The sequence below is a fragment of the Myotis brandtii genome, unplaced genomic scaffold, assembly GCF_000412655.1.
Source record: "Myotis brandtii unplaced genomic scaffold, ASM41265v1 scaffold314, whole genome shotgun sequence".
NCBI lineage: Eukaryota > Metazoa > Chordata > Mammalia > Chiroptera > Vespertilionidae > Myotis > Myotis brandtii.
Window position 1 is genome coordinate 1,790,244 of NW_005362033.1, and position 14,020 is coordinate 1,804,263.

General features: G+C 41.3%; 1 protein-coding gene across 5 annotated transcripts in view; it reads left to right on the forward strand.

Moving 5' to 3' along the window:
- PRPSAP2 (phosphoribosyl pyrophosphate synthetase-associated protein 2) overlaps positions 1–14,020 on the forward strand; it is a 56,215-nt gene that overhangs the window by 22,653 nt on the left and 19,542 nt on the right. For all 5 annotated transcript variants that reach the window (XM_005870172.2, XM_014542854.1, XM_005870171.2 and 2 more), the window contains one exon: positions 3,270–3,325. In XM_005870172.2, the coding sequence (XP_005870234.1) occupies positions 3,270–3,325 (56 nt within the window). The remainder of the gene's footprint in view (positions 1–3,269; positions 3,326–14,020) is intronic.

The following is a 14,020-nucleotide window of genomic DNA, read 5'->3' on the forward strand; positions in this document are numbered from 1 at the left end:
GTGCTTCACTGGGCTGGAAAAAGTTTAGCTACATCAGAAAGCAAGGTCTAATTAGCAAGTTTGTTCTATATCTGTAAAAGGCTAAGTTGACTTGCGCATGTGCGATACATATAAAGCTCTCGCTGGTGCCAGTCACATGCGTGTTTGTGTTTCCATCTGTCCTTGTCGATTGTGAATTTGGTTGACACTTCTATTATAGAGAAAGGGTGAATAGCGATATTAAAATATTTCTTCTAATTAATTTCCTTTCAATGAGCATGAATTCATGTACCAGGCCACTAGTCTACATTTAAAATTTTTAAAGTAGATACTGCAAAAATTACAATTTTCTGAAAACTTAGTATTTAATAGATTTTGTAAAAATTGGAATTATATGAAGAGGCTGTATTAATTTATACTTCCAGTAGCAGTGCTATGATAGTACCTGTTTCCCTGGGCCTTAATTTTGCTAATTTAATGGACAAAACAACCTTCCTTGAATTTTTACTCCCCTGGAATCTAGTATGATTGAGCATCTTATCAAGGGGGAGGCTTTTTCTGGGGGGCGGGGAAGGGACAGAATTTCCTCCATCTAAAATAGTGTTTTCTCCTGGCCGGTGTGGCTCAGCGCTTGAGTGTCGACCTATGAACCAAGGAGGTCATTGTTCAATTCCTAGTGAGGGCACATGCCCAGGTTGCGGGCTCAATCCCTAGTAGGGGGTGTGCAGGAGGCAGCCCATCAATGATTCTCTCTAGTCATTGATGTTTCTGTCTCTCTCTCCCTCTCCCTTCCTCTCTGAAATCAATAAAAATGTATTTAAAAAATAAAATAAAACAGTGTTTTATTTTCTTGCCGTGATTTTGGAATTTCAGCAGGTGTGTCTGGGGTGGATCTTTTTTCCCACCGATTTCTCTAGATATTCAGTGGGTCCCTTTCATTCTTTGGGAATCCTTTTCCTTATAATTTGAATATTTCATCCTTTTTTTTTTTTTTAATTCTTTGGGAAACTGTTATGTGTAGTCTCTATATTGTTTAACTCTTTTTCTTCAAGTTTGTGTTCTTATATCCCTCATTGTGGGAAAATTCCGTGGCCTGATCTCCCAGGTTTGTTATTCAGTTGTGTCTGTAGCTCAGTGACGGGGTGTTTTTTTTTGGACCATAATCACTTCCACCTCCTGGATTTCTTTTTGGTTCTTTTTCATAGCAGCTTGTTTTTTCTTTATAAATATGTTTTTCTGCTTTAACTTTTGTGGAGAAAATAGACCTGTTTTTATGGATGAGTCCTTTCTTCACTGTTTTCTTGGTTATTTCCTCTCTTGGCTGGATTTGATCATGTTTGATAAGGCAAGGAAGTACATAAACTAGTTTAGAAAGATTTCTAGCAAAAATAAGAAAAGTGCCTAAATTTAAATATTTTTTTTGCTACCGTACTCACTGACAGTGTTGGATAAATTAGGCCTTCCTGAAGGACATAAGATCCATGTGGTTATGCTGGATGTATCTATAATAGAGCCTTCTTCAGATTAATCAGTTGTTTGTTTGTTTACTAAGCATTTATTACTTAGTGCTTCCCATGTGCTAAGAATTGTACAAGGTGCTAGTGATTATTTTAAGTGCTTATATTAGAATTTATTAAACTGGCATAATTGTGAGAAAAAGCTATGGGGATTGATTTGAATGAAATTTCTGGTATATAACTTAATGAAGTGATTAAATTTTAAGAACATAAAATATTGCCAAGATGAAGTCAGAAATAAATACTGTGCCCTGGCCAGTGTGACTCAGTTGTTGAGTGTCATCCTGTGCACCAAAAGGTTTCTGGTTCAATTCCCGTTCAGGACACATGTCCAGGTTGTGGGCTTGATCCCCAGTAGGTGGCATGGGGAGGCAGTTGATCACTGTCTCTTTCTCTCCCCCCCCCCACTCCCTCCCTGTCTCTCTCTTCCTCCCTCCCTTCCCAATAAAAATAAATAAATAAAAAGAGCCCGGCTGGTGTGGCTTACTGATTGAGCATTAGCCTATGAACCAGGAGGTCATGGTTTGATTCCCCATCAGGGCACATGCCCGTGTTGTGGACTCGATCCCCAGCCAATCAGTGATTCTCTCTCATTATTGATGTTTCTATCTCCCTGTCCCTTCCTCTCTCTCTTTATATAAAGTAAACTACTGCTCAGCTTAAAAATAATTCTGCCTTCTAAACTCTCAGAAGTTGATAATAGGTATATCTTCAATATATTCTCACTAACATAGATCACTTCAAGTGTTAAACTTTATTGACTCCAGAGCACACTGATATTTTAGTTATTTTTGTAAGGGCTCTTAATCTTCTATAATAATACAAGTGTAATATGCTAATTAGACTGACGTCCTTCCAGACATCCTTCCAGACAACCTTCTGGACACTGCGGGGGCTGCGAGGGAAGCCCGGGCCCCTGGTGCCTGCTGACAGCTGAGGGAAGCCTGGGTCCCGGGTGCCAGAGGGAAGCCGGTGCTGGCAGCCGGGGGAAGGAAGGCAGGCCTACTCTTGCATGAATTTCGTGCATCAGGCCTCTAGTGTCCTTATAAAACAGCACTGGGCTGATTGTCTTTAACAAATTGGTTTCTTCACTATATGACTAAAATATGGTAAATAGTCCTTTGTTTGGATGCACTAATTTGGAACTTGACAATTACAGTACCTTGGGTTCAGATTGGATGGATATCATCCTGGCAATATGAAATGACAACTTCCTGAGACTGACTATAAAAATGTCTTTATACCATATACGTGAGCTAATTACCAATTAGCCGGAGTTTTTTCTTCAAAGAGGTCTGTGAGGCTTATTTCTTAATAATATTTTTTCCTGAGAAAACACACACACACAAATGAAAAATAATATTTGGCTAGGTAGGTGTTTCTTCGTTTTCCAAAGGAGAAATTTGCTATGGACTTTTATCTTCTTGGAAAATTTTCAAGTGACCAAAATTCATTTTTGAGTCCGATGCACTGTTCCTTTTTTGTTTGTTAATCCTCACCTCAGAATATTTTTTTTTCACTGCTTTTTCAGAGAGAGTAGAAGGAGGGGAGGGAGAGAGAGAGACATCTATGTGGGAGAGACGCATGGACTGGTTGCCTCCGGTATGTACCCCGACCTGGGAATCGAACCCATGACCTTTCCATGCTTGGGCCCATGGTCTAACCACTGAGAACACCGGCTAGCGCTGCACCGTTCCTTTCCATTGACTGTTGAGTGTTGGTGTGCATAGCCTTATGGAGTCATGGCAGTAATCCCTGGCCTCTCTGTCACAGATCCCGGATTACAGGAATGCAGTGATTGTAGCCAAGTCTCCAGCCTCAGCCAAGAGGTAGGTGGGAGCTCACGACTGAGCATTCCTCCATCCACACCCAGGGATCAGTCCTCCATCAGATCCCCCGGTGTTCTGGTTTCAACCCCAGTAGTTCACTGGTGTCCCTTATTTTTATTTCATGGACTGGCAGTTTAACAGATTGTTTGCAGACTTCATTTATTAAGTGATGATGATTAGTTTTTCTTTCTTTTTCAACCCCAGTCTGTGACCACCAATCATATTTATTTTACCAAAGTCATCCAGGTCTGGGGAATCCCAACCTAGCACTTCCCTCACTCCCAGACTGGCAGCTGCTTGTTGTTGATCTTCCAATCTGGCATTTATAATATTAGCAAATATATTTCGTAGTTGTTTGCTGCCTTGAACTCAGTAATTTATTAACAGAATTGTATTCAGCCCAGTGGCCACTATTGGTATGTGTTAAAAGGTGACATTTTACAAAACGAAAACACCCTGAGGCATCCAAATGGGGCAGTTCTGAGAGTCACATGTAGCCCCGAGTAACTGATGAGTCAGTAATACAGTACGCAGGGTTGTATTTGGGCTAAGAGGGTCTCATGTACCAATGTTTTCTGGAAAAGCCACTCTGTTGGAGAGGGAAAGAACAAAATCAAATGTAGGAAGGAATAAAATATTTTTCCTAAAAAAGCTCTTTTAAACTTATTTTCCACAATTGAATACCTTTGCTCACTGGATCCTTGTTGAGTCCTGTGGGTTGCAGGAAAGCATCGGTACCTCCCTCCTCGCCCCGTGGACTGTTAATGTTGAAGGATGGAGAACTTGCACATACTGAGCCGTTGACTTAGGAGGGTTATAGAGCAGTGTTTTCCATCATAGATGAAGAAGGGCAGTTAGACTGTTACTTAGGTTGCACTTGTGACGAGCATGATGTGCCACATTCTTAGAGCTGCCTCGTGCAGCCAGGGCTGTGCCCGCACACGCTTCCTTGCGTCACAGAGCCTCGCATCGTCCATTGAGAAAGCCATAGTAAACTGCCTCATTTTGGAATATAAACATTCCAAACAGCTTTTTCAAACATTTGTGCAAAGGCTGAACTAATTAAAATTTAGTAATTTATTTTTCTGTGATGTATAGACTTTAAAAAAAAAAAAGGTATTTTATTGATTTTTTACAGAGAAGAGGGGAGAGGGATAGAGAGTTAGAAACCTCAATGAGAGAGAAACATCGATCAGCTGCCTCCTGCACACCCCCTACTGGGGATGTGCCCGCAACCAAGGTACATGCCCTTGACCGGAACCAAACCTGGGACCTTTCAGTCTGCAGGCCGATGCTCTATCCACTGAGCCAAGCTGGCCAGGGCTGATGTATAGACTTTTAAAAAATTAAGGTAAAAATCACATAACATACAATTAACCATTTTTAAGTATATAGTTCACTGGAATCCAGTGCATTCACAAGGTTTTGCAATGACCACCTCACTCCAGAATACTCTGTACTCACCATGTAATCACTCTCCACCCCTTCCCCCCAGCCCTGGCAGCCGTAACCTGCTTCTGTCTCTGGATTTGCTTATTCTGGATATTTCATAGAAATGGAAGCACACATTAAATGGCCTTTTGTGTTTGGTTTCTTTCACTTAGCATAATGTTTTCGAGGGCCAGATAGCTCTGTGTTGGTATTTCACGTCTTTTTATGGCTGAATAATACTCCGTTGTATGGATGGGCTATACTTGATCTGTTCATCGTTGATGGACATTGGGGTTGTTTCTACGTTTCGGCTGTTTGGAGTAGCTGTGAACATTTGTTTGTAAGTTTCTACGTTGACACATGTTTTCATTTCTTGTGGATGTATGCCTAGGATTGGAATTGCTAGGTCATGGTACCTCTATTTACATTTTTGAGGGACCACCAAACTTTTTTCCATTCTCACCAGCAATGTACAAGGGTTCTAATTTCTCCACATTATTACCAACATTTATTTTCTGTTTTTTATTTTTTATTATAGCCATCCTAAGTGGGTATGAAATGGTATCTCATTGTGGTTTTGTTTTGTGTTTTCTGTTAATCCTCACCAGAGGATATTTTCTCTCATTGATTTTAGAGAGAATGGAAGGGAGGGGCTGAGACAGAGTGAGAGAAATACTGATCTGAGGGATTGGTTGCCTCCCACACACGCCCTGACCAGGGCCTGGGATTGACCTGCAACCCAGGTACGAGCCCTTGACTAGAATTGAACCTTCGACCCTTCAGTCCAAGGGCCGATGCTCTAATCACTGAATCAAACCGGCTAGGACTTATTATGGTTTTTGGTTAATCCTCACCTGAGGATATTTTTTCCATTGATTTTTAGAGAGAGTGGGAAGGAGGGAGGGAGGGAGGGATGGAGAGAAAGAGAGAAAAAGAGAGAGAGACAGACAGACAGACAGACAGACAGACATTGATTGGCTGCCTCCCGAATGTGACTCAACTGGGGCCAAGGATTGAACCTGCATCCTGGGTACATGCCCTTGACTGGGACCCTTTGCTGCATGGGCCGACGCTCTAACTACTTAGCCACACTGGCTGGACTCTCATGTGGTTTTGATTTGGATTTCTAGTTATTAATGATGTTGAGCATCTTTTCATGTGCTTGTGGCCATTAGTGTATCTTTGGACAAATGTCTACTCAAATGCTGTGCTTCTTTTAATTATTTTATTTTGAAATTAATCAATGTTTAATTAAAATGTCTAAAAATATATGCCCGGCTGGTGTGGTTCAGTGGTTGAGTGTCAACCTATGAACCAGCAGTCACTGTTCAATTCCTGGTCAGGGCACATGCGCTGGTTGCAGGCTCGATCCCCAGTAGGTAGGGTCAGGAGGCAGCCGATCAGTGATTCTCTGTCATCATTGATGTTTCTGTCTGTCTCTCCCTCTCCTTTTCTTACTGAAATCAATAAAAAGTTACAATACTAGAGGCCCAGAAAGATCCTGAAATGGCCCTGGATGCTGGAAAGCTGCCATGGTAGATCACAGAACTCTCATATCCAAGTCCTGTGATCAGAGAACTCTCATATCCAAGTCTGGTGCTGCTCCCGTCCAGCCCAGATCCTGAACAGAAAGCTGATGTTCTAAAGCTGGACTCAGTTCATTCACTGTTGGGGTGAGAAAATATCCCAACTCCCAACTCTCTTGATGGACAGGGCTCCAAATATCACCCACTGATTGGGGGGAAGGCTGCCCATGTCGGCGGCTGGGAAAGCCAATTAGCCAAGGACATTATGTTGTGGCAGGTGTCTGGAAGAATCAGATAGTGTCGTGATCTCAAAAAGGAAAAACAGCTGCTTCTGCTTCTCCCCCTCGCTCCCGTATGCATCCCCTGAGTCCCGGGGAGGGCTTTGAGCCAGCAGCCTTTGCTTATTTTTAAATGGGGTTGTCTGTCTTTTTGTGGTTGAATTGTAGAACTTCTTTATATAGTCTAAATACTAGACCCTTCTCAGATTATATGGTTTGCAGTTATTTTACTCCATTCTGTAGGTTGTCTTTTCCCATTCTTGATATGTCCTTTGATGTACAAAAGTTTTTAATTTTTATGAAGTCTAATTTAGCTTTTTCTATATCATGTCTAAGGAGGCAGTGCTAAATCCAAGGTATTAAGTCTTGCCCCTATGTTTTCTCTTAATAGTTTAGTTTTAGCTCTTATACTGGGTTGGAGAGCTGTTTTGTATGTGGAGTGAGGTAAGCCTTCAGCCTCTTCCTTTTCCCTGTGATCATCCAGTGCAGTCGTCCTGCACTGTTTGCTGATGTGTGCCAGTACCACCCTGTTTCGATTACTGTAGTTTTATAGTAACAGTTAGATCAAAACAATCAGAAGTGGATGGAAGTGGGAGTATAGATCTTTTATGTGTTCTCCATCAACACCCAAGAGGGGAGTGGCCTTGTTACCACTGGGCTGGTGAAAGTCCCGACTCCTAGGCCTCCTCTGACACTACCTTGTGGGGCGGGGAAAAGACCCCTCCTTCCTGCCGAGTTGGGGTGGAAGTCCAGGGTTCACTCTCCACTGACACTGGCAGATGGGGGCTCATTCCTGCTGAGTAGGGATGAAAGGCCCAGCTCCTACATGGCCTTCTCTTAAGCCACCCATCGGGGGCTTGGGGTGCATCATTATAGCTTGGCAAGGGAGGAAGTGTAGGCCCTTTACTTGGTTTTTACTCATGTGGGAGGGATGCAGCTGCCGTGTTTTCTGTCACGTTTGTCTGGAGTAGGACAGTTACTGTCTTAAAGTTTTCTGACTTGGGAGGCTGCTCCTTTCTTGGTCTTTTGGATAGAGAAAGCAGATTCTTTTGGGGCTCTGTATCATTGGCATTTTGGGGTTGCCAGTTTCTCCAGCTGCTAATCTGGGATAATGCAAAAAGAAAGCCCAGAGGACTCACTGCCATGTCATTTCTCCAGTCCTGAGGTCCCTAGCCAATTAGCATTCTCCTCTCCACCACTGGAGTCTTATGTTTGTTTCATATATATAACTAGAGGCCCGGTGCACGAAATTCATGCACTCAGGAGGAGGGGGTACCTTAGCTCGGCCTGTGCCCTCTCGCAGTCTGGGAGTCCTCGGGGGATGTCTGACTGACGGTTTAGGCCTGTCAGCAGTTGGACATCCTGAGTGCTGCTGCGGAGGCGGGAGAGGCTCCCACCACCGCCGCTGTGCTTGCCAGCCATGAGCCAGGCTTTTGGCTGAGCAGCGCTCCCCCTGTAGGAGCGCACTGACCACCAGGGGGCAGCTCCTGCGGTGCGTGCCTGTCCTCTGGTGGTCAGTGCATGTCATAACGACCGGTCATTCTGCCGTTTGGTCGATTTGCATATTACCTGTCCTCTGGTGGTCAGTGCGTGTCATAACGACCGGTCATTCTGCCGATTTGCATATTAGCCTTTTATTAGATAGGATATCCAGGTTTTTAGTTGTACTTTGTGGGAGGACTGCTCCATCTTAGTGGAAGCAGAAATTGCAGCAATGTGTTTTGATAAATTTTCCCCACTAAATATCAGAAGAATGTGATGAACTTTGACTCACCTATCTGGGTAGGCTTTTGGTAATTTCTGTAATTCTCATTTGCATCTAACATCATGTGTTAATGAGATTAATGGATGAGTGGTAGAGTGTTTTTCGTTGAAGTAGCCTTTTGCTACACTCATTTGGCATTTATTAGAACAACAGGGATGTTTGTCACTTATCCATCCAGATGTTTCTTGAGAACCTAGTGCACTAAGTGATGTCAGCCTAGGTGTTTATGGCATTTATCTGGACACTCAGTTCTATTCTATTGTCTGTGTGCCAGTACCACATGCTCAATATCATTAACCATTAGAAATCCAAGTCAAAACCACAAAAGACACCCTCAGGGAGCTTATGTCATATGTTTTATTTACTATTGTGGACCGAATGTTTCCCTCCCCCACAGAGTTCAAATGTTGAACTCCTAATCTTATCCAGTGTGGTGGTATTTAGGAGGTGAGGCCTTGGGGAATCATTAGGTCACGAGGGTGGCGCCCTCTGGGTGGGATTAGTGCCCTATGAGAAGAGAGGGAGAGAGCTTGCTCTGACTCTCTGTTCTCTGCCTTCTGAGGGTATGAGAAGATGGCCATCTGCCAGCCAGGAGGACTCCGATCTGCTGATGCCTTGATCTTGACTTCTAGCCTCTAGTGCTGCGAAATAAGTGTCTGATGTTTAAGCCACCCAGTCTGTGTTCTGTTGTAGTAGCTGGAACTGACTAAGACATCTATATTATCTCATTTGATCTAATCTGCGAGGAGGTCAGCATTTATCTCACAGATGAGGAAGCACACTTAAGGAGATGAAGAAATGTATCCAGGGTGATTCAGCTGTATGTTGTTCACTGGAAGGGAGTGGCACGATGAATGACTTCTTGCAGTGTTTTCCACGCCAGTGATGACAGGATTTGAGTCTTGGCCAAATATCAGTGGAATTGATTTGCCCATTTACTGGGTCTTCTCTTCATACATATAGGACTTGGGAGTGTGCTCTCCTCATTGAAGGCATTGTGAAACCTTTGTGGTTAGTTGCACCTAACATAGTAAAGTCAACTTTGTGGCTGGCTGTGTCTCCCATACTATGTAGTAGTGATTTTCTTTCATCCTAAAGTCCTGATTTGCACATTCATCCAGATAGAGTTTGAGATGGTGCTTTCTGGCTTAGTGATATGTCATTTTTTATCTGACTGGTTCTAGCTTCTTCCAAGTTTTTCATTTAGCACCTAACCTTAGAAAACTGCTGTAGCTAATTTAGAGGACACTACAGCAGCAGGAGCATAGTTAAACTAGGAGTCAGTGGACCTGGGCTTCCGCTGGGGGCTTAGCCAGTCTTTGTGAGAACCGTAAGAAGCACAGTCACGCGGTCTCTCCAAGCCTCAGTTTCCTCATCAGCAAAATGAGGGTAGCACCTGCACTGCTTGCCTTCTCTTACAGAGTTGTAATAAGCATCAAGGAGCATATGGAAGGATTTTACAAATTAAAATACCACTATGTAGAATGGTGGTGGTTAGTGCCCTTAGAATTCTGAAGTTATTGATGAGTATGTAGAGCTTACATACTCATCAATAACTTGAGTTTCAGAGTTCTTTGACAATGAGCAGTTGTTTTGAATAAGAGGGGTCATCTGAGAGTATAATGTTCCTTTAATAAGAAACAAAACTTGCCTGGTCGGCCTGTCTTAGTGGTTGAGCATAGACCTATGAACCAGGAGGTCATGGTTCAATTCCTGGCAGGGCACATGCCTGGGTTGCAGGCTCGATCCCCAGTGTGGGGTGTGCCAGTCAATGATTCTCATTGATGTTTCTATTTCTATCTCTCTACTCTCTCTTCTCTGAAATCAATAAAAATATTTTTTTAAAAAGAAACAAAACTTGCTTTAATGAGTTGTTTGGAATTGTTTTCTTAGAATAACAGTGAGTAGAAAAAAAAATTTGAGATCCAGTGTTATGTTCTAACCCATAATGAAAACTAACCTGAATCATTGTGCTACCAGTAGCACAGTCGAGTTGCTTTGGAATTTCTCTCTGTGACTGTTCGTGTATAAGCCAGTGTGACCCAGAGGGATCATCCTGATTCTTTTGGTATCAGGTGGGATTTAAGTTCCATGACTAAGTTATGTAAAGTATCCAGAACTAATTTCAGTGTGCACAGAATGATTTTATTTATCATGACAGTACAGTTGGTCCTTGAGCAGTACGGAGGTTAGGGACGCTGACCATCTGCACAGTTGAAAATCTGCGTGTAACTTCAGATTCCCCCAAAACTTAACTACTAGTAGCCTGCTATTAACCAGAAGGCTTATCAATAATATAAACAGTCGATTAACATATTTTTGTATGTTATATGTATTATATACTGTATTCTTGAAATAAAATACGCTAGAGAAAATAATGTTATTAAGAATAGCATAGGAAGAGAAAATAGAGTGTTTATTGAAAAAAATCCACGTATAAATGGATCCACAGTTTAAACCTGTTGTTCAAGAGTTAACAGTGTAGCCTTAAGTAGAGGTCAGTAATGCCTAAACAGCATTACCCTAGGACAGGGTTGGGCAACCTTTTTGTGAGTGCGTGCCAAAACCAGCAAAATCTCTGACTCAAAATTCTTCTGCGTGCCAACCCTAATTTTTTGAGAACATGTTACGCCTACGTGATATCTCTTAAGGTGTACGTATGTGAAGAACCTTGAAGAAATAATAAAATTCATTCGAGCGACAAAAACACAGTATATGATGATGAAAAATACATTTATTTTTAAATGTATACATGTACACTGATAGTCCGACAGAAAACTTTATGACTCCGTTTGATATTATCAGCGGGACTTTTGCTGCTGCATCACTGATGACAGAGATTTTACATCAGGTTTATATTTCGTGACCTTCAGAGATATGCACGAGCTACTACTTTCATCCGTCAGGCTACTCCTATTACGAGACTTAACAAAATTCATCACTGAGAACAAAGATTCACAAGTGTATGTGGATGAATCCAAAACACTGGTCAGATCTAGGAAGGCAGGGAGAGTTAAGGCAGAGGCATAGAAATTGCTCTTCCCCTCTCTCGTCAATTCATGTCTATGGTCTTTAAGATAACTTGTTATGTAAAATTATTTACTTATCTAAGATGCACCTACACTGAATTTATCTGAAAAATAAAAAAGTCGATATTAAGAAAAAAATTGTAAATGGAAGATTATAAGAGAGGGTTTCGAGTGCCAGCAAAAGTTACTGGCGTGCCATGTTTGGCACGCGTGCCAGGGGTTGCCCACCCCTGCCCTAGGAATTGGCAGACCTGTATGGAAAAGAGTTCCTTAGAGGGTGACTAAGGTCATGATGCAAAGCCAATCTTGAACAGGAAGGAGGAAATAGTCTCTGTGGTGCCAGCCAGTCTCCATGAGATAAGGATGGGCAAGAGCTAGTGAAGATTCTGCTTTGTATTTGTCTGACTGCTTTTTCTCTCTGAGAATTTCTTTAAAAATTACTTGAATTTTTTAAAAGGATGAATTTAAAGTTATGCAAATGCTATATCTTATATAACTACATGATTATCTCAGTAGACTCAAAGAGCATTTGACAGAATTACTTTCTATTTCTGGTAAAATCTTTATGCAAACTAAGAATAAAAGGGGACTTCCTCATCTGATAAGGGCCATCTATGAAAAATCTATAGCTTGCCCTGGTGGGTATGCTCGTGTGGAGCATCCGCCCTTGAACCAAAGGGTGGCAGGTTTGATTTCCGGGAAAGGGCATGTATGTGGGTTGTAGTTTTGATCCCAGGCCCTGACAGGAGCCACATGCAGGAAGCAACCAGTTGATGTGTCTCTCTTGTATCGATGTTTCTCTTCCTCTCCCTCTGTGAAATTCAGTGGAGCCCTAGCCAGTTTGGCTCATGAATAGAGCATCGGCCTGCAGACTGAAGGGTCCTGGGTTTGATTCCAGTCAAGGGTACATGCCTGGGTTGCAGGCTTATCCCCAGTAGGGGGTGTGTAGGAGGCAGCTGGTTAATGATTCTTTTCATCACTGATATTTCTGTCTCTCCCTCTCCCTTCTCTCTTCAATAAAAATATATTAATAAAAAAACAAACAAACAAACAAACCCACAGCTAACATCACACTTAATGGTGAGAGACTGAAAGCTTTCCCCTGAGATCAGGAATGAGATGATATATCTTCTCCCTACTTCTATTTGGCACTGTGCTGGAGATTCTGGATAGTGCTTCAACTTAAAAAAAGAGAGAGAGAGATCCAGTATGGAAAGGAAGAAGTAAAACAGTCCTAATTTGCAGGTAGCATGATTATTTATGTAGAAAAATATGATGAAACCTACAAAAGTGCAATTAGGACTAATAAATCAGTTTAGCAAGTTTGCAGATTATAAGGTCAATAAACAAAAATCAATTGAATTTCTATATACTAGCAATGAATGGTTGGAAATTGCATCAAATTAAGTGAAACAGGTAAACCTAAGATGTTCAAGACTTGTACACTGAAAAATGCAGAACATTACTCAGAAAAATTAAAGACCTAAATGAGTGGAGGAAGATGCTGTGTTCATGGGTCAAAAGACTCAATATTGTTAAGATGTCATTTCTCCTCAAATTGAGAATATAGAATTGAGACCCCCTCCCCCCCAATCAAAATTTCAGCAGGCTTTTTTGTAGCAATTGACAGGCTGATTCTAAAATTCATATGTAAATGTAAAGAACCTAAAATAGGCAAAACATCTGAAAAAGAACAAAGTTGAAGATCTAACACTATCTGAATTTAAGACTCATATAAAGCTAAAGCAATCATGAGTATGTGCTATTGGAATAAAAATAGAAATATAGACCAGTAGAACAAAATCGGGAGTCGTAAAATAGACCCATATGTATCTATAATACTGTTTTCAACAGATGTGCAAAGGCAAGTTAGTGGAGAAAGTCTTGAACAAATGGTGATGGGATAATTGGATGTTCATGTGTAAAATAAAATGACTCTTGAGTGATACCTCATATAACTTACAGAAATTAACTAAAAATGAATCATAAACCTAAATGTAAAATCTAAAACTGTAAAAGGGGGGGTAAGAGATCAACTGAAGGACTTGTATGCATGCATATAAGCATAACCAATGGACATAAGACACTGGGGGGTAGGGGAGACCAGGGGATTGTCAAGGGGGGAAAGGAGACATATGTAATACTCTTTGTAATACTTTAAGCGGAAAAAAAAAGAAAGAAAGAAAGAAAGAAAGAAAAACTAGGCAAAAGGTAAAAATAAATAAAATAAATAAAATTGTAAAAGTTCTAGAGGAAAAAAACATGTAAGAAAATCTTTGTGATCTTGGCTTAGGCAAAGATTTCATAAATATGACACCAATAGCACAATTCATAAGAAAAAATTGTTAAATTTGGTGGTGTCAAAACTAAGAATTGCTCTCCAGAAGACATTTGGAGAATGACAGGAGAAGGCCCAAATTGGAAGAAAATATTTGTAAAGCATATATCTAATAAGGGACTTATATTCAGGACATATTAAGAAACTGGCAAAAGATAAACAGACCCTTTACCAAAGAATATACATGGACAGCAAATAAGCACATGAAAAAATGGTCAACACCATTTGTCTTGAGGGAAATCCAAATTGAAACCACAGTGAAGTACCACTACAGACCATTAGAATGGATAATTGTAAAATGACTGACCACACCAAGTGCTGGCGGGAA